We start from the raw sequence: 24,885 nt of genomic DNA, 5'->3' as shown, positions 1-24,885 counted from the left end.
AATCTCAGCTCACTGCAACCTCCCCCTCCCTGAGCGATTCTCCTGCCTCAGCCTGCCGAGTAGCTGGGACTACAGGCACCCACCACCACATCTGACTAATTTTTGTATTTTTAGCAGACACGGGATTTCACTATGTTGGGCGGGCTGGTCTCGAACTCCTGAGCTCAAGTGATCCACTTAACTCTGCCTCCCGAAGTGTTGGGATTACAGGTGTGAGCCACCGCACCTGGCCTGCAAATGTAAATTTTGATGTTATAATGATTGATATTTCCACCAGCTTCTAAAAGAGTAAACATAAAAAGCTGTATACATGGCATGTATGCTACCATCTTCCAGTTGACTGTCTTTATAAACACAGCACCAGACCCACAGGTCTGTGTGTTGGATAAGCTCCCTGCCTTTAATGTCCATAATGAGCATGACACAAACATTTTACATCACTGAACCATGAAGAGCACAGAGTATTTTTCCAAGTTTTTTTTTCCCAGGGATAATTACGAAGGATCACCTTCCAGGTGAATGGCTGTGACCTTGTACTTCCAGCACAAATAGAACTGTGTTTTATATACTGATCCTAGTGAAGATGTAATTTCAAGAAGGAGAATGACTTATTACAATGTGCATTGCTGAGGGAACAATAACCCTTACTTGACCCAATGATCTGTACATAATCTTCCCCTTGGTAACCATTTGAAGACAAGAACGTAAGAAGCAGTTTGGTTTCCCATTTTCTTTTACTTAAGAAATCCACGCTGCTGATCAGAAGTTTGCCATCATTTGTATAGTTTTGTTGTTTTAACTGGATGGGTCTTTTTTTAATTACAAAAAGAAATTTATTTCAAAAGCATGAGACATTTACATTTAAACAAGGTGATAAACAGGTGTCTTGAAAAAGAAAAAAAAAATCCACGTATTAAGTTTTTCATCCAAATTCAGAAGCAAAAATAACTGAAGTTGTGCACTATTGCCTTAGGAAAGATAAGGGGAAGAGTGAGGGGTAAGGGAACAGTCAACTCAGTATCAGACTTGAGAGAGTAAAGTTACCTCTGCTCAGCTTTGAGTTTACAAATATGCTTATAAAGAAGAAAAGTGGAAAAATTATACTTAATGTTTAAATTTATTTAGCTGTAGTCTCAATACAATTTCTGTACTTGAAATGGGTTTGGGCCACTGGCTGATCTATCTCTGAGGTCCAGATTAGCAGGTCAGTTTTCAAATGGCAATTTTATACTCCTTTGTCTGTTCAGATTCCAAGCGAGTTTAGGTTCAACTCATAGTCTTTTAGAATGTTTAGAGATTATTGCCACCACTTCATAGCCAAGCTGACCAACTTTTGCTCACTTGTATCATTCTAGCCTTTCAGAACTATTTTCCTCATAAACGTGTGCAGTAAATCTAACAAAGGAGTTTTGCTTCTTCTGCAGTGTAGAGGTAATGGTAATGAAGATACCTGCTTTGGAATCACAAACTATTCCTTAAAAAATACATCGGACTACTAGAAATGTCATTCAAGCATTTGATTTGAATAGCAAACTTGCAGAGGGAAGATTAACTGTAAAACAAAAATATACTAAACATTCAAATGCAGAACAAAGGCTCTATGCTACTAAAAGTGTCTATGACGTTAAACACTTCACAAACCCCCCCATCCACTGTTTTAAGCTAAAAATTATATTGGCTGACTTATACAATAATTTTGACTGATAACCTGGGAAGTTAAAATCTTGAAAATGGCAAAAGCAAACTGAGAGCATCCCTTACTTATTGGTACCATGTTATCAAGTCACTTTTTCTGGGTAGCCATGGTTATTAAATCTCCAAATTCTAAATTATACTATCTCTTCCTGTCAAAACCTATATTACATCAGATTCAGTATTTTGGCTGTATTTCACCAACAGCAATCTCCAATTTGTCTTTGAAAATGTAGCCTAGCTGGGCACAGTCGCTCACGCCTGTAATCCCAGCACTTTGGGAGGCTAAAGCGGGTGGATTGCTTGAGGTTAGGAGTTTGAAACCAGCCTGGCCAACATGGTGAAATCCCATCTCTACTAAAAATACAAAATTTAGCTGGGTGTGGTGATGGGAGCCCATAATCCCAGCTACTTGGAAGGCAGAGGCAGGAGAATCGCTTGAACCTGGGAGGTGGAGGTCGCAGTGAGCCGAGATCTCACTATTGCACTCCAGCCTGGGCAACAAGAGTGCAACTCTGTCTCAAAAAAAAAAAGAAAAAGAAAAAAAAAAAAAAGAAAATACAGCCTTTATTTTTAGTTTTAAATAACAATAATCACATAAGTGCAACTGACTTAGAATCCTTTGCTACTGGAAGTAAAAACCTAAATAACAAGTTAATAATAGATTCAGCCTCAAAAAGATAATCACCGTGTCAGACTACCCATTCCTGGAATTTAAAAAAGTGATTTATGTTGTGTAGTCAAGTTTCACAGCATATATATACACACATATGTGTATATATGCATATATACACACGTGTGTATATATACATATATTATATAAACACACATATATGTATATATACACACATGTGTGTATATATGTATATGTGTATACACACACATGTGTGTATATATGTATATGTGTGTATACACATATGTGTATATATGTGTGTGTATATACACACATGTGTATATATGTATATAATATATGTGTATATACACACATATGTGTGTATGTGTATGCATGTATACACATATGTGTATATATGTATGTATACACATGTGTGTATGTATGTACACACATATGTGTATGTATATATACACACATGTGTATATGTATGTATGTATACACATGTTATCAAGTCACTTTTTCTGGGTAGCCATGGTTACATGTATATATATGTATATATACACATATGTGTATATATGTATATATACACACACATATGCACACACATATATGCTTATGTATTTATGTATCTTACACATACACATTTCTATTCAAGTAGTAAGATTCCATATTCAAAAGTTTGTATCACAATATATGGAAAAGAGTTAGGTAAGCAGTGCAAAGCAACTTACTTTCTCCTAAAAATGTAATGTCATTCCTACATTTTAAGAAAGCTATGTGCTCTTATGACACTAGGTAGGAAGGAATGTTGTACCACTGCCTAGCAGCTTTATTAAACAATAAAAACAAAATGTTAAGATTTACAGTTACTCTTCTCTATGTATTGGGCAAAAAACCAAGACAGAGGGAAGAGGAAAATCAGTAACTTTTCAAAACCGATAATCTTTATCAGCAGAACTAGACTGAATTTCACTACATTTTAGAATGAACAGCTATCAACAACAAATTATCAAGATGTTTAAAAGTAAGATTCACAATTTGAAGTCTGAATAATGATATTGCAAAAACAAGTCAATATTGCAGACAAAGCATCCAAAAAGATCACTGTGGTTTTGCCTTGAACACAACCATGGTCTGTTACAAAAGTAGATGATACATACAAAGTATAAAGAACATTAAGATTTTAGCCGAAGGCAGCAGTCTGTTTAAGGGGACATCCCTGGCAATCCAATAAGTAGTAGGATTCAAGTATGTTAAGTTCATGACTATGCTGAAGAATGCTGACGTCTTATTCAGTAGAGTCTTCCATGACTACGATTTCCTCATGTGCCCCAACCTCGGCCACTTCTACTTTCCCTGAAGGCTCCTCTCATAATTAAAGTTGCCCAAATTGCTGCTAAATTTCTCACTGGGAGGATTATAAATCTGCCTGGCATCTCTTTTTTGTACTGCTGAAGATTTCTTGGGTGGTGAACCTGAAGTTGTATATCCACTGGCTCTCTTTTGCCCAATCTCAACCTTTCATACAGGTTTCCAGGACAGTGTTACTGTGCTCTTACAAGAAGGAGGAATGTGGAAGAGATCCTTGATCAAAACATTGATATTGTTTGTTGCTTTCAATGCAACAACTTTAATCTAGTTCTCTTCTGTTTTCTGTTCTCTTTTGTTCTCACCCGTTTTACCCTGGAGAGCTAAGCGAAGTTGTCTAATATAAACTTGCAGGCCTTGTGCAAAGTATTGCAGCCTGATTTTGAAATCTTTGGGTTTTTCTGCATTCAGTTTGGCTGTTAAGAAATCTGAAGTTTTCGGCCCAACTGGTGAAAACTGTACAACAAACATTCCACATAACTGAACCGTAGCTTGGGCTCTTCATCACCAGCATTCTCTCCATTTTCTGGTTCTTCTGAAGGGAGGGACATGTATTCCAATAACTTATCAAATCGTTTCCTTAAATTTGTTTCCAGTTTTTCCATGACACCACAAAATGAACTCATCTCCACCAACAATTTCAATACCTCCAACTGTATATCAAGACCTTCCACTGGGATAGTTGAGATACCAAGGCTAGGGAGAACCTGCTCACAGAAATATGTCACAAACCTCATGGAATGGACAGTTTTAGAGAAGGGTACTGCCTGCCGAGTGCACTGTGAGAGCCTGTCCACACAGTCAGGATCAGAGGGATTGGAGCTCTGTTCTAGGTCGGCCTGTTCGGCCACCAATTCTACAAGTTGCTGTCTTCCACTTACTGTCTGTAAGCTTTTTAACCCAGGCAGTATTTCATGAATAGAGCAAATTCTTCATCAGTCACATCTTCTAGGACTGGTTTGGATTCAGTTAGTAGAAGCTCTTCCACTTCCTTCGTTATGACTTCATCTGGTAAAGTCTTAAGTTTTGTAGAAAGGAACTTAATTGCTCGTTCTCTAACAATGTCTTCTCCTTGAAGTATTTGGCTGAACAACGAAACTAAAGTCCCTTTTCCATCCATCTTAAATATACTTAACAGGGCATTGTTCACTAGGTTAAATTCTGCAGTCATCTGTCTCCAAAAGTTGCATTAGTATATCTGCCACTCAAGGAAGATTTTCTCCAGTGGCAAATTGAGGCAGTTCTTTAATTGCTTGACATCGAATAGATACATCTTCATCCTCACAGAAGTCTAACTATTAGCAGAATCAGCCAATTCTGGAAAATGCTTCAAGAATTTCAGAATAAATTGAGCTGCTAATCGTTTTTCCTTAGTACCACCTTTCACACCATCCAGTATCACTTGACAGGCATCTTTACACTGGCCTACTTGTTCTGTGGCATCAGCCATGATTCCATAGTTGCCATAAAGCTCCTCTACCATCGGCAAGGTGAGCAACAAGCCCAGGGCCTGCTCCCGCTATCCTTGTCCTTGCCAGCGCCACCACCACCTCGGAACTTCTCCAAGTCCACTACCTGCACTATTACACCCAACTGGATGGTTCTTTAAAGTGTAAAACAATGGAAACATCCATAGCAACAAGCCACAGCATCAGGATCAAATCTTAATAGGCACTCTAGATCTAGTGCAAAATATATTTTCAGTCTCATGGAGACAATATTCCTGCCACCCTGTTTCAGAGGTTAAAAGAATAAGAACAGCAAAACGCCCACCATGTCCTGTGACTGTTCTAAACATGATGGGAATCATGTCAAAGTGTTAAGCTGAGATTTAAAATTAAATTTAACCTCTGAAAAGAAGCAAGGGGCATTTATAGGTTCATCCAAGGATCGTGGTTCTCTGTCTTCATGACAAGGGAGAATAACTGAAGACTTATTCTGATGCCTCACTCCAGGTTTGGAAATAGAAAGTGGAACACTTATAACAAATTTCAGTTACACTACATCACAAGTATCACTGAGACATTAGGACAAACAAAATTGATATCGGTATTACAGCTTTGCAAAATTAATCAGAAACTTTTTTAAGAGAAAGAAAGAAGACAGATATGGATAGGTTTTTTTGTAAATGAAGTATACCAAATAACCAAGCACTGAGAATGGAGTTCAAACTGCCCAGACACTGTGATGCTACCCAATGCTATTAAACATTGGGAGGCACCTTTAAATAAAAGGTATTGATTTCCCACAGCCACTTATTATATGCTATGGAGAGCAATTCTTCCAAAACACCAAGCACACTTTTTGGATGATTAAAACCCGTTCCAGCCTTCTGATGGTGTCAATTAATTCTTGTGAGGTATCATTTTAAATTCTCTTCAGTGAGAGAATTTGCTATTATATTTTAGTTTTATTTAAACCCCCTTTCAAGAACTGTGTCTAACAGACCTTCAAAGCATCTCTGGGTAGCTCTAACTTACATAACCTCATTTTTCAAAACCGCTCATTACTTTCTCCCCCTCTTAACACACTCTCACTTCAGCTTGAGCCCTCCCTTGGGGGACCTTGCTGCCTGCTTTGGTAATATAGTCTTGCCTACCTTTGAGACTTTTTCTCATTTCTAAGTAGAGTGTGCAGAATATGAAAGGGGTGGGGGAAATGCTCTTCTGTTGATTGGCAGTGGAATCAGAATCTGCCAGTGAAAATAACCTACACTCTTATCTAGCCAGGATATTATCCAGGGCACACGTGGGAGAAATAAAAGGAAATAATGGGAAATAACCAAAAAATGGTTTCATTTCTACCTTCAATTCAGAAAAGAAGAAAGGGAAAAAATATCCAAGTAGATTTTTAAAATCACTACATATTGTTAAAAATAGAAACTACAAAGTATATCACAGTTACATTATATTTGAAATTCTCCAACAAGAAATATGATGTGGCTTCATTTAATCAGCATACTCCATCAATTTTGCTATACACAGAAAAATGCTCTAAGTAGGCTGCAGGGTAATTCACACTGGAACACCTCACTTTATCACTCAGTACAATTAAATTAAATGTTATTTGCAAATTCTGATTTGAGGCACAACTTTTTAAAGCAAGAAAAATGCTAAAATTAGACTAATCCTCACCTTCTTTTCATCCTCAGTTAAGGAAAATATAATAAACAACCATAAATTTTAAAATATTTTGTCAGGAAAGCACAAAATTGAGGAAAATGAAAATATTAAACTATCTACCACATAGTTGTGTATGTACAAAGCCGTTATTATTTTTTAATGATTTCTAACTTCAGCAATTTAATAGATCAACCTAATGGCTATTCTAAGACATAGTCTAAGACTTATTTGTAAAGATATTATTTGTAATTATGTAAGAATGTGATTTTTGAAACAACCTAAATGTTAAGAAATAAAATGATTAAATAAACTATTGTATAATTATATGGTGGAAAATAATGCAAACATGTAAATTATATCTTTGAAGAATTACTTAAAGCATGCTAAAATACTGTGTATACTACTTTATGCAAATTTTTAAAACACACCTTTATTTATAGGTAAAAATAAATAAATATAAGTAAATAAACCAAGAATTTAACAGTATTATCTCTGAAAGTTAGGATTATGGGTGATACTAATTTTTCCTTTTTTTGTATTTTTCAAATTTTCTATAATAAGCTCATATTACTTTTAAAATTAGGAAATAATCTTATCACGAAAGGAAAGGAAAAGAAAATCCAAGAAAGGCAGAGACACCCAATTCAAAGATAGACAAATATACTTGGATTCTACTAAATTTTACTTTTTATCATAAAGGAACTTAATTTTTAAAAATTCAGATTCAAGTATTTCAGCATTCTAAGATGAAAAGAAAAGCAACCTTGCTATTTTATTCAAATAACACTAACCTAGTTATTCAAAGAAGACCGTTATCTGTCTTAATTTGAAATCTCCAGTAAATAAGAATTCACCACATCCCATTCTAGTTCTTTAATAAAAATTTTGCCTGCCAACAAATTTACTTCTAATCTACAATTGCAAATCGTTCTCTCCTGTCCGAGTCCTAAACAAATCAGAGAAGAGTTTATAAGATAGTTCTTTGTCATTTTGCACTTTTAGAAGTGGCTTAACTAAAATACTGTTTCAAGTCCTGCCAGCATTAAGAGCTATGGATGTATCAGTCCCTAATATCAGAACGCACCGAGCTCTCCTTACCCCCCAAATTTTTCCTCCTAGATGTGCCAGAGTCCTGTCTGCTCAGCACTATGATGCATATCTACAGCCTGGCTATGTCAGGTTATTATCATCCAGTCTCTTAACTTCCCCAGTTCAGGGGATGGCAAATAGAAATTGTGATTACAACTTAATACTCATAGGAAGACACAACAAAAAGTTACTTGGGGCGAACATAATAATAAGACAATACTTTCTTGAACTTCAAGTTTTAGTGCCTAAGGCAGCCTAGAGGGGCTTCCACATACTCTGCAGGATCTAGGTAAGGTAGTCTGCAGTTATCAGGAACATGAAAAATAAATGAACTCAGTAACTGAGTCCCCTTTACTCCAGGTGTTCGCACTTTACATGAACACCTGGAGTAAAGGCGAAAAAAAGTAAGATTCTGTTGAAGAGTCAGTCACAATTTATCATAGTTATTTGAGCAACAGCTCTGGACCAAATCTTGCTTCCTAGTGAAAGATCCTACTTTACTGCTAGCCCTTTTGATATCACCTAGACTAATTAAGCTCATTCACATAAATAAAAGCTACAGAAAAATTGAATAATCTAAATTATAAAAATTACGTGTCCTGGCCAGACATGGTGGCTCATGCCTGTAATCCCAGCACTCTGCGAGGCCAAGGTGGGAGGATTGCTTGAGCCCAAGGGTTCAAGATAAGCGTGGGCACCATAGCAAGCTCCATCTCTTAAAAAAATTATGTATCTAATCACTACTTGAAATTACATTATATACTTATATATTTACTTTGTTGTCTGTTTTTATCACTAGAATGTAAACTCTGAGAGGGCAAGAATTTTTTTCTGCCTAATTCATCAGTTTAACTTCAGTATTTGGAACCGTGTCTCATATGTGATACTGTCTACGAAGTAGAAATGCAATAAACAGTGAATGAATGAATAGTTTTTCTGCACAAATGGAGCACTATATAGCTATTAAAAATAGTATGCAGATCAATGGTCATGCAAAGTCCTCCACATTCAGCACTGTAACAGTAAGAGCCCTATAACTTACTAAGTTCATTTATTTTTCATGTTCCTGATAACTGCAAACTACCTTACCTAGATCCTGCAGAGTATGTGGAAAGAGATGGAAAGAACGATGCTGCAATTAAGCATTTATCATTTCCTTGGTAACTCTTAGAAACAAAAAGAGGAGCTAGGGAAACAGGAAATTACAAATGCCAGTATATTAGCCATCAGGAAGACACTGGAATTTCTGGTGCAAGGGGCCTGTAAATCCACATGCATATCAAGCATGATCTGCATTTGGAATTTTAAAATACACTATGTAGGTATCGTCCTTCATTTTGTTCAATTATTGTGTTACTGTTTCCTTAAATTCCTTAATATTTGATCATTATATATTTTCTTAATAAATGTTAGTCAAAATTCAACTGCAATCTTTTGGGGACATCTGGAAAAAAATGTCAAACTATAAAATATTAGGAAACACTATTAAAGACAAGCAATAATCACTTCTGGAATAGTGCCTACTTAGGTCTGAGATGACAGAATTTGGCTTTAAAAGAAGGGTGGAAATGAGAATTCCATGCAATTAGATAAGATTATAACAAAAAGTATGGGAGTGGGAAGCCCAAGACAAAATCAGTGGCAGGGTAGACCAGTTTTTGTTGAATGTTAACCCCTAAGCTGGACCCTGGCAAGCAGATTTGCCTTTTTACCCCAAAGTTAGACTCTGCCTAAAGAAGAGGAAAAGACCAGAGCCACGACACCATGGCAATATTGCTCCAATAGAAAAAAAAAAAAAAAAAAAGCCTGAAGTTTGACCTGAGTTCTGGCAGGTACTATGTTGGTAATAGTTTTCCCACAAATCTTGGTGGTGGTTGTTTTTTTAAGTTTATTTCTAGCCCTGAAAGAACAAAATTATTGAAAAAAGTCGTAACATACAGCAGTTAATGTCAGTGTATAACAACTAAATAACTGAATGGGATTAAATAAAAATAAACAGCATTATAAAATTTGAAGACTACAGAAAAGACTACTTGCACTTAATTCCATTTCTATCAAAACAAGGGGGGGAAAAAGTCAATGTGTTCCAACCAAAGATGTTGAATTCCAAACATAACCTGTTTCTCTTAGTAAAGAATGAAAGTATGCTTGACAGTATTATACATTTCTTTCTGCCTCTGTCTTGGCAGCATTTTAGAAGAGTGAATGAGAAAGACTTCAGTTCTTTCAAGGCCAGGCCAGTGCTTGCTTCTTCCTTGTAACTCCAACTTCATCTACCACAGCATCTTTGCCAGAGTGTTCAATAAATTTTATTTCCATTATTTTATTCCCACTACATCTATGTTAAGATTCAATTATAAGAAGAGAAGTGAATGTTTTTTATTGATAAGGCAGGAAGGTTTTCAGAAAAATGAGCAAAATAATTAATGAAACATATTTAGAGAACTTAATGGTCTCTGTTTTCAATGTAATTCTTGATTTCATTTTTCTCTGAACTATATTGGCCTTCTAAAGCTATTACTGAATTACAGAAACTGGTTTATTTTTGGTAGAAAACTGTAGTGCCACTTGAGTTCCAGATTTTAACATTCTTTGTAAACAGTTGGATGGATTATGATAAAGAAGAATCTTGGTTGTTTTCGAACCACTCAGTCAGATATAGTCGAGTGAACACATAAAACACAAACAAATTAGTGAACAAATTATAGTTTCACAGTGATCATATGGAGCCTGGGTAATAGCTGTTAAAAGGCAAATAGTGCAGTGAGTAGATCATTTAAATACAGATAAAATATTGGAATTAATGAGTTATGGGATTCAATCCAAATTATTCCAGGACTGGAGTCTTATTGATCAAATATAATGAAATCATGAGCCATCTGCCAGGACTTTTAAAACCTTTTTGCTAACGATTGACTTTTAATCATAGATTTTTTTTTTTTTTTTTGAGACGGAGTCTTGCCCCGTCACCCAGGCTGGAGTACAATGGCACAATCTTGGCTCACTGCAACCTCTGCCTCCCAGGTTCAAGCAATTCTCCTGCCTCAGCCTCCCAAGTAGCTGGGATTACAGGCGCGCACCACCACACCGGCTACATTTTTTTTGTATCTTTAGTAGAGACAGGGTTTCACCATGTTGGCCAAGCTGGTCTCGAACTCCTGACCTCGTGATCTGCCCGCCTCGGCCTCCCAAAGTGCTGGGATTACAGGTGTGAGCCATCTCACCTGGGCTTAATTATAGTTTTATTTCAACAGATTCAAAAATCTAACTTAGTTGGAATGTAGACAAAAAAGGAAAAAAAAAATGAAATGAGAACACAAAGAGTATTTTTAAATAGTTAATTTTTTTTTTAGCATTTGTGTATCTTTTATAAAGACAATGGTGAATTAATATGAAACATAAAAAAGTTGCCTGGCAGAGTTGTTGTAATACCACTATTCATGTTCATAACAATATTTTTTTAAAATAACTATTCAAAAAGTACCTTTGAAAAGTACCTTCAGTAGAAACTATTCATAAGATGACAGAAGAAATCTGTCTTTGCTCCCATGAAATTGACTTTATTAAGCTAATTAGTTGTCTGAGGGTTGGCTATTATAGTAGTACTATAGCTTGCAGGCATGTGTAAAGGTAATCTAATTTTTTAAAAAAATCAGTTCTATGCCAGTCAAATCCCATGCAAATCATACATGTGTGAAATGCATTCAGTTTTCTGGGGCCATCAATTTGTTGCCCCTTCTCAGCATGACACAGTCAATATCCCCCTCATTACTACAGTAAACTTAAATACGTTGTGCACCTTTGACATCTCATGAATCCTAAACATTCTCCTCACACTATTAGAAATGTGAGGCTAGGAATTTATAAAATTCTCCCTATTCCCTATTATCTGGCTGTGAGTCTCAGGCCTGTTGCTGATAACAAAACTCCAGCTTCTGCAGAGACTCATTAGCATCATTCAGGCACCATCCTCAACACCAGTTGGCAGGGCAGCATCACCAGTAACAAGCTCCTGGAACACAGCCAGCCCCTCAGCAACCAAGCTCAAGTTGGCTGCATCCCAGCTCTATGGGGTGGTGGAACATGTCAGCATGAAGGAGAGCAGCAGGGTAACCAAACACTCTGAATCATGAGCTGAAGAGAAGTGACCAGGGCTAAAAAAAATTTATAGAGATTAGCCAAAGAAGAACTTCAAGCCACAGCTGCTAATACATTGGCTGTTGGAAAGTACCTGCAATAAACATATCATACTTTATGGAACACTGCAATATGAAATGACACTTTTAGGGCAGAGGTATAGGAACCTGGGAAGGCAGATAAGAGCCCTTGCTCATTTTCATTTCCCAGGTTCATGCTAGCGCGCCCACACATCTTAATAGATCACAAATGTTTGCTCCTATCCAGGTCTCATTATTTTATTCTCCAAAATAATACCTTCCTTCACTCACCCAGGAATAACAAAGTAATGACTTAATTGAATGCAAAGAGTCTAGTCATACCACCTAATTCAACTAGTTTATACATATTCCTGAAAAATAGGAACATTTGTTTGAAATCCACAAAGTGAACCAGAAAATTCCAATCATCTCTTCTGCATGGTCTGCCTTTGTGTGTACTTTCAACATGAATTATCAAACTAGTAATTTGTCAGTATGGAACTTAAATTATGAATATGTGAATACAGTAGGCTATATTTCATACAAACTCTCACCACTGCTGATAAATTATTGCTAATTATCCAAGAACTTTAAAGAGCATGAGGATTTTAAAGTCATTAAAAGGGAAGCTTTCAGGCAGAGGCTGGATGACTATCTGTCAGGTAAAGTTTCCTGCACTGGATGAGGGAAAAGGTGGCAGGGAATGGACCTGGTGATTTTTCCAGTCTCTTCTACTACAGGGTATATGTATTACATGATGTAGCACAGCCACTGAATTATAGGTATAGAATTTTCAAGAAACACAATATGGTGGTCCTATGCACAATTATGTTAGGTACATAAATAGCCCAGAAATGAGTATGCCACATTTAATTTTTAATTTATCTCAGTCAAATGATTTACTGATTTCCATATTACAAAATGTTTTGAAATTATACAGAACATAACTTATGGTCTCTAGACGCTGACATTTTAAGATATCAGGACATACAAATCATATTATGCTAATGTGCAACAAATTTACCACTACCCATGTGAATGATGACATGGCAGTTATGTGTATAAAGTAAAATTAAGAAGAGGGTTCAAATTACTTTAGTCTGGCTTTGAAATATATGGTGAACTTTCATGAGGCTCATTTATTGATAATAAGTGCTACTTTCTGACTCCAGACCCTCTCATCTAACACTCATGACATGGCTTCCTTTTTGCTTCCTTGTTTTCTTACTTGTAGACAACATTAAAATTACTTTGGTTGCTGCAGTTTATGCTATTGAACATGGGAGAAGGTTTTCTGAAGTCTGCTTGACTGACCAAGGAAAACTAATTTGAGTTTTAAAATGTGAAGTGAATGAAGTTGGCAGAGCTCTGAGAAATTAGGTACGCATACTGCTACCACTGTAAATGGGCTCAGTATTTCAAAAAGCTATCTATAACATGGAATGAGAGCTATAAAACTTTTCTTGCCCTTTGACTCAGTAATTTCAGTCTTTGGAATATACCCTCAAGGAAATAACACAAAAGAAAAAAGTAATTTGTTCAAGATGTTCATTCAGGGGCTATTTGTATTAGTGAAACACAGAGGGGAAAAAAATCCAAATTCTCACTAATAGGACAGTGACTAAGCAAACGAGGCTCTGTAGAAAAAGAAAATAAGAAAATTTTATGATCTCCCAAAATGACAAATGTAGAATATATCCGTATGTGGACACATATGTAAGAAATACCTGGGTTAAAACGTAGAATGCAAATTACTACATATAAGCATAACCTTGTACAACCAAGTAAAACAGTATCTGCATTAATAAGGCAAGAGATTCATGAACTTATAAAGAAATATATCCCCCTTTTAATTGGAGAAATCCCAACATGGGAGGAGCATCTGGCGTATAGATTGCGTTTAATAAAAATTTGTCTTTAAATGAGAAAAACAGAGGTTATTTATTCAGAACATGCTATAACAAGGAAGACAGCCACCATTGCTTGCATTTGGAACACTCAAAGGGGAGTGCACAAGTTTTATGGTGAAAAAAATAGAAGACTTTAGGTATGTTCTGAGTGGAGGTTGTTGGCATGGGAAAGCTGAAGGCAGGTAACCAGAAGCACGACATTTTAGGTAATGAGTTCAGAGAATATATTTGGCTTTTCTCTCAGTGGCTCTGAGTTGTAAGTATACAGGGGTGGAGGGCATGATGAGAGCAAAAAAATAGGGAAGGTGGCAGTCATTGACCAAATCCTGGCTGTGCTAGGCTGATTGCTACAGAGACTGTGATTTGGCCTTCTAAGCTGCTTGCTGAAGAGAATGTGGGTCTATCGTTATGCGTGGACTGGTCATTGTCCATTTGTATATCCAATATCTCATACAGAATACCAGTTTATTGTAAAAGGTTGTAACTCAGAAACAACCAGATGAAGAGATACATAGGGCGAGGTATAGGGGAAGAGGTGCAGAGCTTCCGATCCTTCTCTGGGTGTGCCACCCTCCCAGCACCACCCTTCAGCAACCTGGGAGGTCCACTTAATATGAATGTATAGACTTAAATTAGACAAAGGTAATTTTTAAACTGAGACCTGACTGAGATACACATGATACCTCACATATATTCATGTGCTGTCAGGAAAAGCTAAACAATCGCTCATGAGAACTACTAAGTCCTAAGTTTTCTTCCAAGTGCTTTCCCCGGATTCTCTCATTTAATCTCCCTACAGCCCGGTGAGATAAGTGTTACTATCACCCCTCTTCCAAGAGGAGAATATTGTGGCCCAGGGAAGGCAAGTAACTTGCCCAAGGTTACTCAGGCCATGGCAGAGATGTAATTTCAACCCAAACAGACTCACCGTATGGCCAGTACAGCCATTATACTTTGCTGTCTTCCCTTATTTGGAAGAAATACTTTCCCGTGAATCACTTCTAGATTTGGTCTTCTGCTTTTCTCCTTCACCTTTTCTGTTTGGTTTACAATATATAGGATCCTTTCAGGAAATAACAATAACCATATCCAGAAGTTGTTGAGATAAAATACTCTCCAGCCGGTGCCACCTGCATGAACACAATCTACCTGCACGAACTCGCAGGACTTCTTACAAGAAGCAAAACTAGAGTAGGGTTTTCAAGTCAGGTGTGGGAATTGTAGAGACTGGAAGATAAAATGCCACTGTGGCACAAGGGATAACTACAGAAGAGAAAAACATATCATTTCAAGCCAGAAAATACTCAGATAAGGTTGAATCTAAGAAAAAAGTTGCTTGGGGATAAGTGACAAATTAAGAAGAATATTTTAAAACTCACAGGGAAAATGTTAGTTTAATTATTTTAAAAAATTGTATTTTACACTTGCCTAGTTTCTTGAGTTTTGCAAAATATTTCTCATTGATGATCGTATTTAATTCTCTGGCTATAGAGTGGTTAATAGTATAGTTGACAGATGAGAAAACTTCAGGTCAGAGATAAGTGTGAGCTGTGTATCCAAGCAGCTGCCTGTCATTAGCTGAGCTGGGACTCAGTCCCAGGCTCTCATTCTTAATAGAACTAAACATTGATGCTGCTCAAGAAAGGTACAAAGTCCTGTGCAGATCTTCCCTTTAAATTATTCACAGGTCATGAAGCTCTATCTCACAGGTATAAGTCCATCAGGAAAAGTTCAGAAAACAAATCTAACATAAATGGAATCAAAGATAAGAACTAAATATATAATGAGTTCCTTTTAAATGAATGCAGCAGAGCAAAGGCAGGACTACCATCTGTGTAAAAACTAAACTGTTCGGGGGATGGCATGGGTATGTAGTGGTTATGTTTGGAAAGACGCAAAACCCAAATCCTTCTATCTAAATCTGTATAAGAGGCACATCATCTCCGTACTCTGCCAACTATGATGGCACAAAATGAAATTTCTGCTTTATCTTACATTCCATGGAAATATCTTTACTGTGAATTACGTGGCCTACATTTATGTTCACTTCTAAACAACGTCCTCTCCTTCTCATCTGATTCTGTCTGATGGAGGCCTATTTTTGCTTCAGAGGACAGATCAAATACTGCCTCTTCCAGGAAGCCTCTTCAGATCCAAGTGAGAACAAGCCTCTCTTTCCTAGGCGCCCCCAGCCTGTCTGAGAACAACTTGCTGATGATTCTTGTCTCCTGCCTTGTGTAGCTCCTGGATGACATAACATGATTGGGATTTATCTTTGTGCCTCCTATGATCCCAATACAAGTGCCTCGTATGCCATAGCAGTTTACTTCATTGTAAGAAATCTTTTGCGGCCCTATCATGCTCTATGAATTCATAAACCTTTACAGAGAGTTGGGCCATCTCAATTCCACTATAAAAATGACCTAAATCAAGGACTCTCTTCACTTAAAAACCTTCTTGTTTCCTTACAATCATATTTCATGTTGACCTTCTGTGCCAGAACATTTGTATTAATTTAATGCATTTGTAATTAGCATTGGCAAATAACAAACCCACATCCAGAAGGTTAAATTATAAAGTGTTTTTTAATTAAATAGGAATATGAGAGTCATCAAACTTAAACAAACTAATTTGAGATTTGCTTTTATCACAAATTTGATAAATATTCAACCAGATTTTATTCAATATAAAGGTAGAAGCTTCAAAGCCAGAACCTCAGTTCTTTGAGGACTTTCTCTTTTAATATAAGCTGATAAATAAACTACTAGTGAAAGAACTTAAAATTTCAGAGCAAAAAGTACATTACTTCCACCAAGGTCAATTACTCTTCAGGGACAAAAGTAATGTTCTTTTTATTAGCAATTTGGAATAACAATTAAATAACATTCGTTTTTATTGGGATTTTTATATAAGAACTGAGAAAACAATTCTTCACTGTAGTTATAAAAATATAGGAGAAAGTGCTGAGTTTCTGAAACACAGCAATCTTCCTATATTTTCTATCTTCCCTTAGGCCATGTGTGGTGGTGTGATCCTTATCTTACTTATAAGGAAGATAAAGACCAGGGAACAACAACAATACTACCGAGGCGCTTAATGAAAAGCAAGCTACAAAAAAGATGAAGTAATTATTTTCAATTTTACCACATTCTATGAAATATCGAAAAACTCCCATTTCATTTTGTATACCATGAGAAAAAGCTCTTTGATCCATGAATGGGCTAATCCAACAGCTATTCACATAATTCCTGTCTTTTAAAGGAGAATAGCAATCAATGACCAAGAAAGAAAGTACAATTCACAAAAGGTACGAAATCTTACTTTTTCATCATCTTCAGTAAATGGAGCTCCTTCAGGAATCTTATTTATCGCTTGGGCCACACCAATAATCTCACCATCACTGCTTCGGATAGGCATGCACAATAATGATTTTGTCTTGTATCCAGTTAGCTTGTCGATTTCATCATTGAATCGTCGATCCTAAAAATAAGACAAAGAAAGCATTAACTGCCTGTGCATTATTGTCAGGGAGAAGGAGAGAGAGGTTTATTTCTGCGTATGATACCTTATCACTGGGAACTTAGCCCCATGGATTTTTAATCACAATAACAGATTTGACTTCATTTTTAATTCACCAAAGGAATATAAATCAAAATAAGTCAACACCATAGTTGTTTGCCATAGTAAATGAAGACAGAGACTTTAAGCCCAACTGCAACGTATCAAAATTGGGGGAAAGTGTTTTTAAGGAAAGCCTATAGTATGCGATTTATGAAAATGTGTTATTTCAAAAAGACAGGATATGAAATGTCATATAAGAGACTTACATGAGAAATATATACTAAACACTGTGAAAAATTGTTCAAAATAGAACTACTTTATTTCTAGTCAAAATGATTCTGTGAAAAAAGAATCTATGAGTACATAATGATATTTCAAAATCCTCCCCAAAAGATATAGGGTATGGGGAGATAAAAATTTTCTCTATAGAATGCCAGCTAAAATATATAAAATAAATGATAAAATTATATAGTATGTATTTTGCAACTACCAATATAATTATGTTTACAAGCAAGGGTCATTAAGTATGCTAATACCATTGGGTGAAAAACTGTTTAACTTAAACAGTATAGTCATACAGTCTCAAGGTGCCACACCCAAAGATTCCTTATTACAAAGGTAAAAGGTGTCTTTGTAGTGAATAAATCTGGTGAACACCACCTCAAACAAGTAAACTTAGCATCACTGTTAAGAAGAAAAGTTAACACCATGTGCCTCTTGATATAATGCAATAGGAAGGACACAACATCACCAAGAATACAATCAAATGTGTAACGTGAATCTAATTATTCAGGAAATGAAAATTAAGAAAGGTAGAGATCATCAGTCATTCTATCAGAAACCTAACCCTAGATGCTTAAAAAATGTCAAGATCATGAGAGACAAAAAAAAGTTTTTTAAAAAAATAAATATAAAGTTAAACTATGGGAGCTATACCAGTTTAAAGAAGACTTAAGAGACCTGAAATCCAAATAAAATATGTGATCCTTTGCCAGAAATTCCGAAAATTCCACAAAGGACATTTTTGGAGGGACAATTGGAGAAAGTTCAGTCATATAATGGTATCATTATAAACTTGCTTAGGTATTATACAAGTGTTATAATTATGCAGGAGAATGTCCTTATTCTTAGGATATACATGCTAGAGTATTTGGTTAGTGAAATATCATAATACCTTCAACTAACTTTCAAGGAAGGAAGGAATGGATGGAAGGAGGGAGAGAAAGAAGGGAAGGAGAGAGATAAAGGAGGGTGGAAGGAAAAAAAGAAAAAGATTGGCTCCTGAGAAGGTAACTGTGACTAAAAATGCTCCAAGGTAGATGATAAACTATCATCCAATCTGATGATAAACTATTTCAAGCCAGGGGTTGGAGTGAGGCTTCTTCCTGTACCTTCTGCACACCCATGTTAAAAGAGGCTTAAAAGCACTGCTGCCTATGCTATGCTATTCTCGCTCTGTCACCCAGGCTGGAATGCAATCATTTGATCTCAGCTCACTGCAACCTCCACCTCCCAGGTTCAAGCGATTCTCCTGCCTCAGCCTCCCAAGTAGCTGGGACTACAGATGCAAGCCACCATGCTGGCAAATTTTTTTTTTTTTTGTATTTTATTAGAGATGGGGTTTCACCATATTGGCAAGGTGGTCTCGAACTCCTGACTGCAGGTGATCCATTAGCCTTGGCCTCCCAAAGTGTTGGGGGCCACAGTGCCTGGCCAGGAGTCTTTAAATGCCATTATGAGGCCTGGTTCTGGTCTGGTGATCCATGAAGGCCACCCTAAACCCCAGAGACAGGAGGATCCAATTAAAGAAAGGGAAATCAAACCCCAAACAAAACCAAATCTCCTGCTCAAAATAAGTATGTGACCAAACTTTCAGAAAATCAGCAATCTGTATTAATTATTTTTAAATTTCTCTGAGGAACTACAACATGTCAGGCTATGGGCTAGGTGGAAGTTGCAATCAAGTAGGTGAGGCAGACAATGTATAAATGTATATTTATATATTGTGGTAAGTGTTACTGAGAAAAAAGCAAAATGCATGAGAGAGACTGAATATGAAGGACCTATTTTTAAGGGGATCAAGGAAGTTCTCCCTGAAAACAGAACAAATAAGCTGAGACTTCAATCATGAGTAAGAATTTTCCAGGCAAAGAGTGGTGGAAAGAACTTTCCAGGAAGATGAATAATACATATAAGGTCCTGAAGCAGGAAAAAGCTTAGTAAGTTCCAAAAAGTCAAAGGTCAATGTAACTAGAGTATAGGGAGACAAAGGGAGAGTGAAAGAGGGAGGCAGTGACCAAAGGGTGCCAAGTCTCACAGGCCTAGAAAGAGTTATATTTAATCCCAAATGCAATGGAAAACCTCTGAAGATCTTGAAGCAGAAGAATGGCATTGGCCACTATTTAGCACTTAGATTCTCTGCAATTATCTTACCAGTTTACTTGTTCTCCCCGCAACTAAAATATAAAATCTAAGACAGCAGAGATTTTGTCTCTCTTATTTACTGCATCATCCCAGCATGCATATTATACATGCTCAATAATATTTTTTAAATAATTTATTCTTTTGAAAAGATTGCACTGCAATTATGCAGAATATAGAAAAGGTCCTAAGGCTCCACATACCACTACTTGGCATATATGCAGAAGCACTTTTCAAATATATAGAAGAGAGGTACACAAATGTTCACTGCAACATCAATTATGAAAATTAAAAATGTGAAGCCATTTGAATGTTGATCAAGAGAAAAATAAATTATGATCTTGTGGTTTGGTAGTGTATTATACAACAATTTAAATGAATAAATTAAAGCTGCCTGTATCAACATGAACAAATGTCAGAAACACAATGTTAAGTGAAACAAACAAGCAGCAGTCTGATACCATCTATATAATACTACAATACTTAAAAATAATACTAAATATCATTTATGGATTCAAATATGTAGCAAAAGTATAAAAGCATGCCAGGGAATAATAAACATTACATTTATATTAGTGGTCACCCGCTGAGAGGAAGGAAGGAAGTGGCATCAGGGAGGCATAGAGGAGGCTTCAACTAGAACAAGAAAGCTTCACTTCTTTAGAAAAACAACTCAGGGGAGCCAGGCGCGGTGGATCACACCTGTGATCTCAGCATGTTGAGAGGTTGAGGCGAGTAGATCACGAGGTCAGGAGTTCGAGACCAGCCTGGCCAGCATGGTGAAACTCTGTCTCTACTAAAAATACAAAAAATTAGGTGGGCATGGTGCCAGATGCCTGTAGTTCCAGCTACTCAGGAGGCTGAGGCAGGAGAATTGCTTGAACCCAAGAGGCGGAGGTTGCAGTGAGCCAAGATCACGCCACTTCACTCCAGCCTGGGTGAGTGAGACTCCGTCTCAAGAAAAAGAAAGAAAGAAAAACAATTCACGAGCAAGGTGGTGGTTCTCTGAAGGTTGGGTGTAATCTGTGACACCCAAGGAAGCTGATCTCTGTTGCTTTGAACCCCACTGGTCAGACCTGCCATGTCTCAGCACATCCCTAGGGCCGACTTACCCCAGGATAGTGTGGAGCACAGCACGTTCACCTGCCACCCAGCCGCCATTCTGTTCTCCAGGCTGCATCTATCCACTGGACTGGTGATGGGGTTGTCAGTGTTTAGCTCCAGTGTTTACCTCCTGCTTCCAGCTGCTGCTTTGAATCCTTGCTCTGCGATGGACTACTCCCTGGCTACAGCCCTCACTCTCCTTAGTCACTGGGACCTTGAACAAGTTGTTTCAGACTATGTCTATGAAGACGCATCACAGAAAGCTGCCAAGGCAGGCCTTTTGGCACACTTGACTTTAACTTGGCACACTTGACTTTAACCTTTGCCGGGCTTTGTGATTTCAACTATCATGATGGGGGCATCTGCAAAGCTGTTGCCATGCTGTGGAAGCGCTGACCTTTTAGACTTAACACCTTAAAAAGTAATTCTTAACACCTTAAAAAGTACTTCTCTTTGCCTCTGCTCTGCCATGCCATTCTACTAACAATAAAAAGGAAGTACGATGGCTCACGCCTGTAATCCCAGCACTTTGGGAGGCCGAGACGGGCGGATCATGAGGTCAGGACATCGAGACCATCCTGGCTAACACGGTGAAACCGCGTCTCTACTAAAAATAGAAAAAAATTAGCCGGGCGTGTGGTGGGTGCCTGTAATCCTAGCTGCTCAGGAGGCTGAGGCAGGAGAATGGCGTGAACCCAGGAGGCGGAGCTTGCAGTGAGCTGAGATAGCGCCACTGCACTCCAGCCCGGGCGACAGAGCGAGACTCCGTCTCAAAAAACAAAAAAACAAAAAAAAGGAAGTAACAGATAAGATCATTGTTGAGACAAAACTCTTTGGTGCAATTATAGCTCACCTTTGGCATCCAAAGTCCTGGGCTCCAGCAATCCTCCTGCTTCATCCTCCTAAGTAGCTAGGACTGCAGGTACACAACACCACACCCAGCTATTCTTTTTTATTTTTTGTAGACACAGGGTCTTACTACATTGCCCAGTCTGGTCTCAAATTACTGGCCTCAAGCAATCCTCCCACTTTGGCCTCTCTAAATGCTGGGATCACAGGTGTGAGCCACTGCCCCCAGCCCAGAATTTAATCTTTGAGGAAAAGTTTGAGAGGATTTGTATTCAAGAAACTGTGCAACTGAGTCCCATTTTCTGGTGAGTTAATGAGATTTTTTTCCCAGAATCAGAGTATAGCTAAACATTATATATGAGCTTTTGCATCTTCATTTACCAATCTCTTAAAGAGAATTCAGTTTTATTACTAAATACATGATCAAACATCTCCTGTATTTTTCCTGATAAGGATAGACAAAGAGAAAGACTGTTAATTCATGCATAAAGACTTTGCAGAAAATTAGACAAAATTTAAGTTTTGAAAACTTCCCCCTCTGTTTGGTTGATATCAGCTACTGATGGATCCATGTCCTTGGGAAACATTAAAATTAGAAAAAGCTGATATCTCACACTACTAATTTCTAAATCCTAAGAAGTGGAGCTTGGAAAGCTGCTGAATATAGAGAAGTTCCGTTTAGGGAAGAAGTCTCCTTTGTAATTGTATTAAAATATCAAACATTCTAAATGAAAACTTAATCCTTCAAATATGTTTATTTTACTTGTCCTAAAACAATCTGCCTACAAGTATAAAAGTATAAAAAATTATTATTTCCCCATTTGAAATTTTCTAATATAAAAATATATTCTATGAAATAAAATTTCTAAAAATAAAAAGCTGTATAACGAAACAGACTCTTTTATGTGAAAAAAGCCCAATGTAGTAAAATATTAAGATTTTATAAACGTAGACGGCTTATTCTTATCTAAAATTAAGAACTTTGTGGAGGATGACACAGGATTGAAATAGACCAGTTGGGAAATTTTGGTGGTCCAGGTAAGGTATGAGGATAGTCTGGGTTTAAGAAAAAGGCAATGAGGGCAAAGACAAGTAGACAAATATGTTGAAAGTTGAGCCTGTAGTACTTCCTGATGGATTAGCTGGGAGGGGAGAATAGACAAAAGACAAAGAGCCTCAGATTTTAACTTGAGAAACTGTGGATGGAAGTATCATTTACTGGAATAGGGGAGATTGAGATAAAGGTGAAAGTCTACATATGAAGAGAGTAGAAGTTGATAAATCAATTTATTAAACAAGGTGAAGTGCACCTTTGACCAAAATCAGTGGTTCTTCCCCCTGACTGCATCTGAAAATTAACTTGAGAAAGTCATCACAAATTGAATCAATCAATACTAGGCATTGGTATTTTTTTTAATGCTCCTCTGTTATCCTCATATGAGAACCATTGTCCTAAATGATAAAGGTTTCAGTCATTAGTGAGAGCAATAAAATCTATCAATGGGAAACGCCTTAAAATGGGGAGGAACAAGTAGAGTGGTATGTATTCTGGTGGTTACCTAGCAATGGTGGTGTTGGCCATGATGGACTGGACTGAAAATCCACTCTGGAGTAGGCACAGCCTGTTTGCCCTTACCTTTGTGATAAACTGCATCTCTGGAAAAGGGTCTCCTACCGACCAAAACTCAACTCTGAGTCTAAGTAGACCAAGGCTATGGAGTAGGTTGCTACCCCATTGCTAAAGCATACTCACATAAGAACAATAGACACTGGGATGCTGTAGCATGATAAGGAGTCATAAAAATACTCTAAACTCTCCCCACCATCTCCTCACCTCTCTAAATCCACCTGATAAACTGATAACTTAAAGAGAAAACGTGGCCTGGCTCGGTGCTTCATGCATGTAATGCCAGCACTTTGGGAGGCCAAGGTGAGTGGATCACTTGAGGCCAGGAGTTCAAGACGAGCCTGGCCAACATGGTGAAACCCCATCTCTACTAAAAATACAAAAACTAGCTGGGTGTGTTGGTGGGCACCTGTAATCCCAGCTACTCCTACTCAGGAGGCTGAGTCAGGAAAATCGATTGAACCCGAGAGGCAGAGGTTGCAGGGACCCGAGATTGCACCACTGCACTCCAGACTGGGTGATAGAGCAAGACTCTGTCTCAAAAACAAAAAGGAGAAAATATAATTGTATTGACACATGTGGTAAGTATTAATTTTTTAATTTAAAATAAAGCTAAGAAGAAAGATTTATTCTATTAAGTCTTTGTTTGTTTTGTTGTTGTTTGTTTTGAGATGGAGTTTCCCTCTTTTTGCCCAGGCTAGAGTGCAATGGTGCAATCTCGGTTCACTGCAACCACCACCTTCCAGGTTCAAGTATTTCTCCTGCCTCAGCCTCCTGAGTAGCTGGGATTACAGGCATGTGCCACCATACCGGCTAATTTTGTGTTTTTAGTAGAGACGGAGGTTTCACCATGTTGGCCAAGCTGGTCTCGAACTCCTGACCTCAAGTGATCCACCCGCCTTGGCCTCCCAAAGTGTTGGGATTACAGGCATGAGCCACCACACTCAGCCTCCATTAAGTCTTAATGGTTTTAAAAAACAATGCATCTTAAGACATGCTTTGTCTGTGTCTTCATTACACTACTTATAATTCTCACAAATTAACTCAAAATTTGATAAAATCAAATTAATCTAATCTAATGGGAGGTCAGAATTGCTGATACAATTATGCACTTTCCTAATATATATATAAATCTGTAGATTAATCTTCCAATTAGAAACAATCAAGAAAGCTGAGTCCCAAATTGAAGCATAAATTAATTATAATAGATGAAGAAAATTAGGAAAATAATTAGATAAAGGAACATATTACTCTGATATTATAGAGGAAAGAAAAGTTTAATAATAGAAGAAATTAAAAAATAGATTTAACTAGCCAAGTAATCACCACAAATGAGTATAATAGTAGAGGAAACACAGAGCATTATGGAACA

General features: G+C 37.3%; 1 protein-coding gene and 1 pseudogene across 2 annotated transcripts in view; both read right to left on the bottom strand.

Annotated features, from left to right (window-relative positions):
- Positions 1-24,885, bottom strand: part of PDE11A (phosphodiesterase 11A) — a 522,267-nt gene that overhangs the window by 390,074 nt on the left and 107,308 nt on the right. For both annotated transcript variants that reach the window (XM_011991832.1, XM_011991830.1), the window contains exon 2: positions 17,273-17,431. In XM_011991832.1, coding sequence (XP_011847222.1) covers positions 17,273-17,368 — 96 coding nt within the window. In that variant the 5' untranslated portion in view covers positions 17,369-17,431. The remainder of the gene's footprint in view (positions 1-17,272; positions 17,432-24,885) is intronic.
- Positions 3,653-5,192, bottom strand: LOC105548086 (annotated as a pseudogene).

The sequence above is a fragment of the Mandrillus leucophaeus genome, unplaced genomic scaffold (assembly GCF_000951045.1).
Source record: "Mandrillus leucophaeus isolate KB7577 unplaced genomic scaffold, Mleu.le_1.0 Scaffold40, whole genome shotgun sequence".
NCBI lineage: Eukaryota > Metazoa > Chordata > Mammalia > Primates > Cercopithecidae > Mandrillus > Mandrillus leucophaeus.
This window is presented reverse-complemented; position numbering and strand designations above follow the sequence as displayed.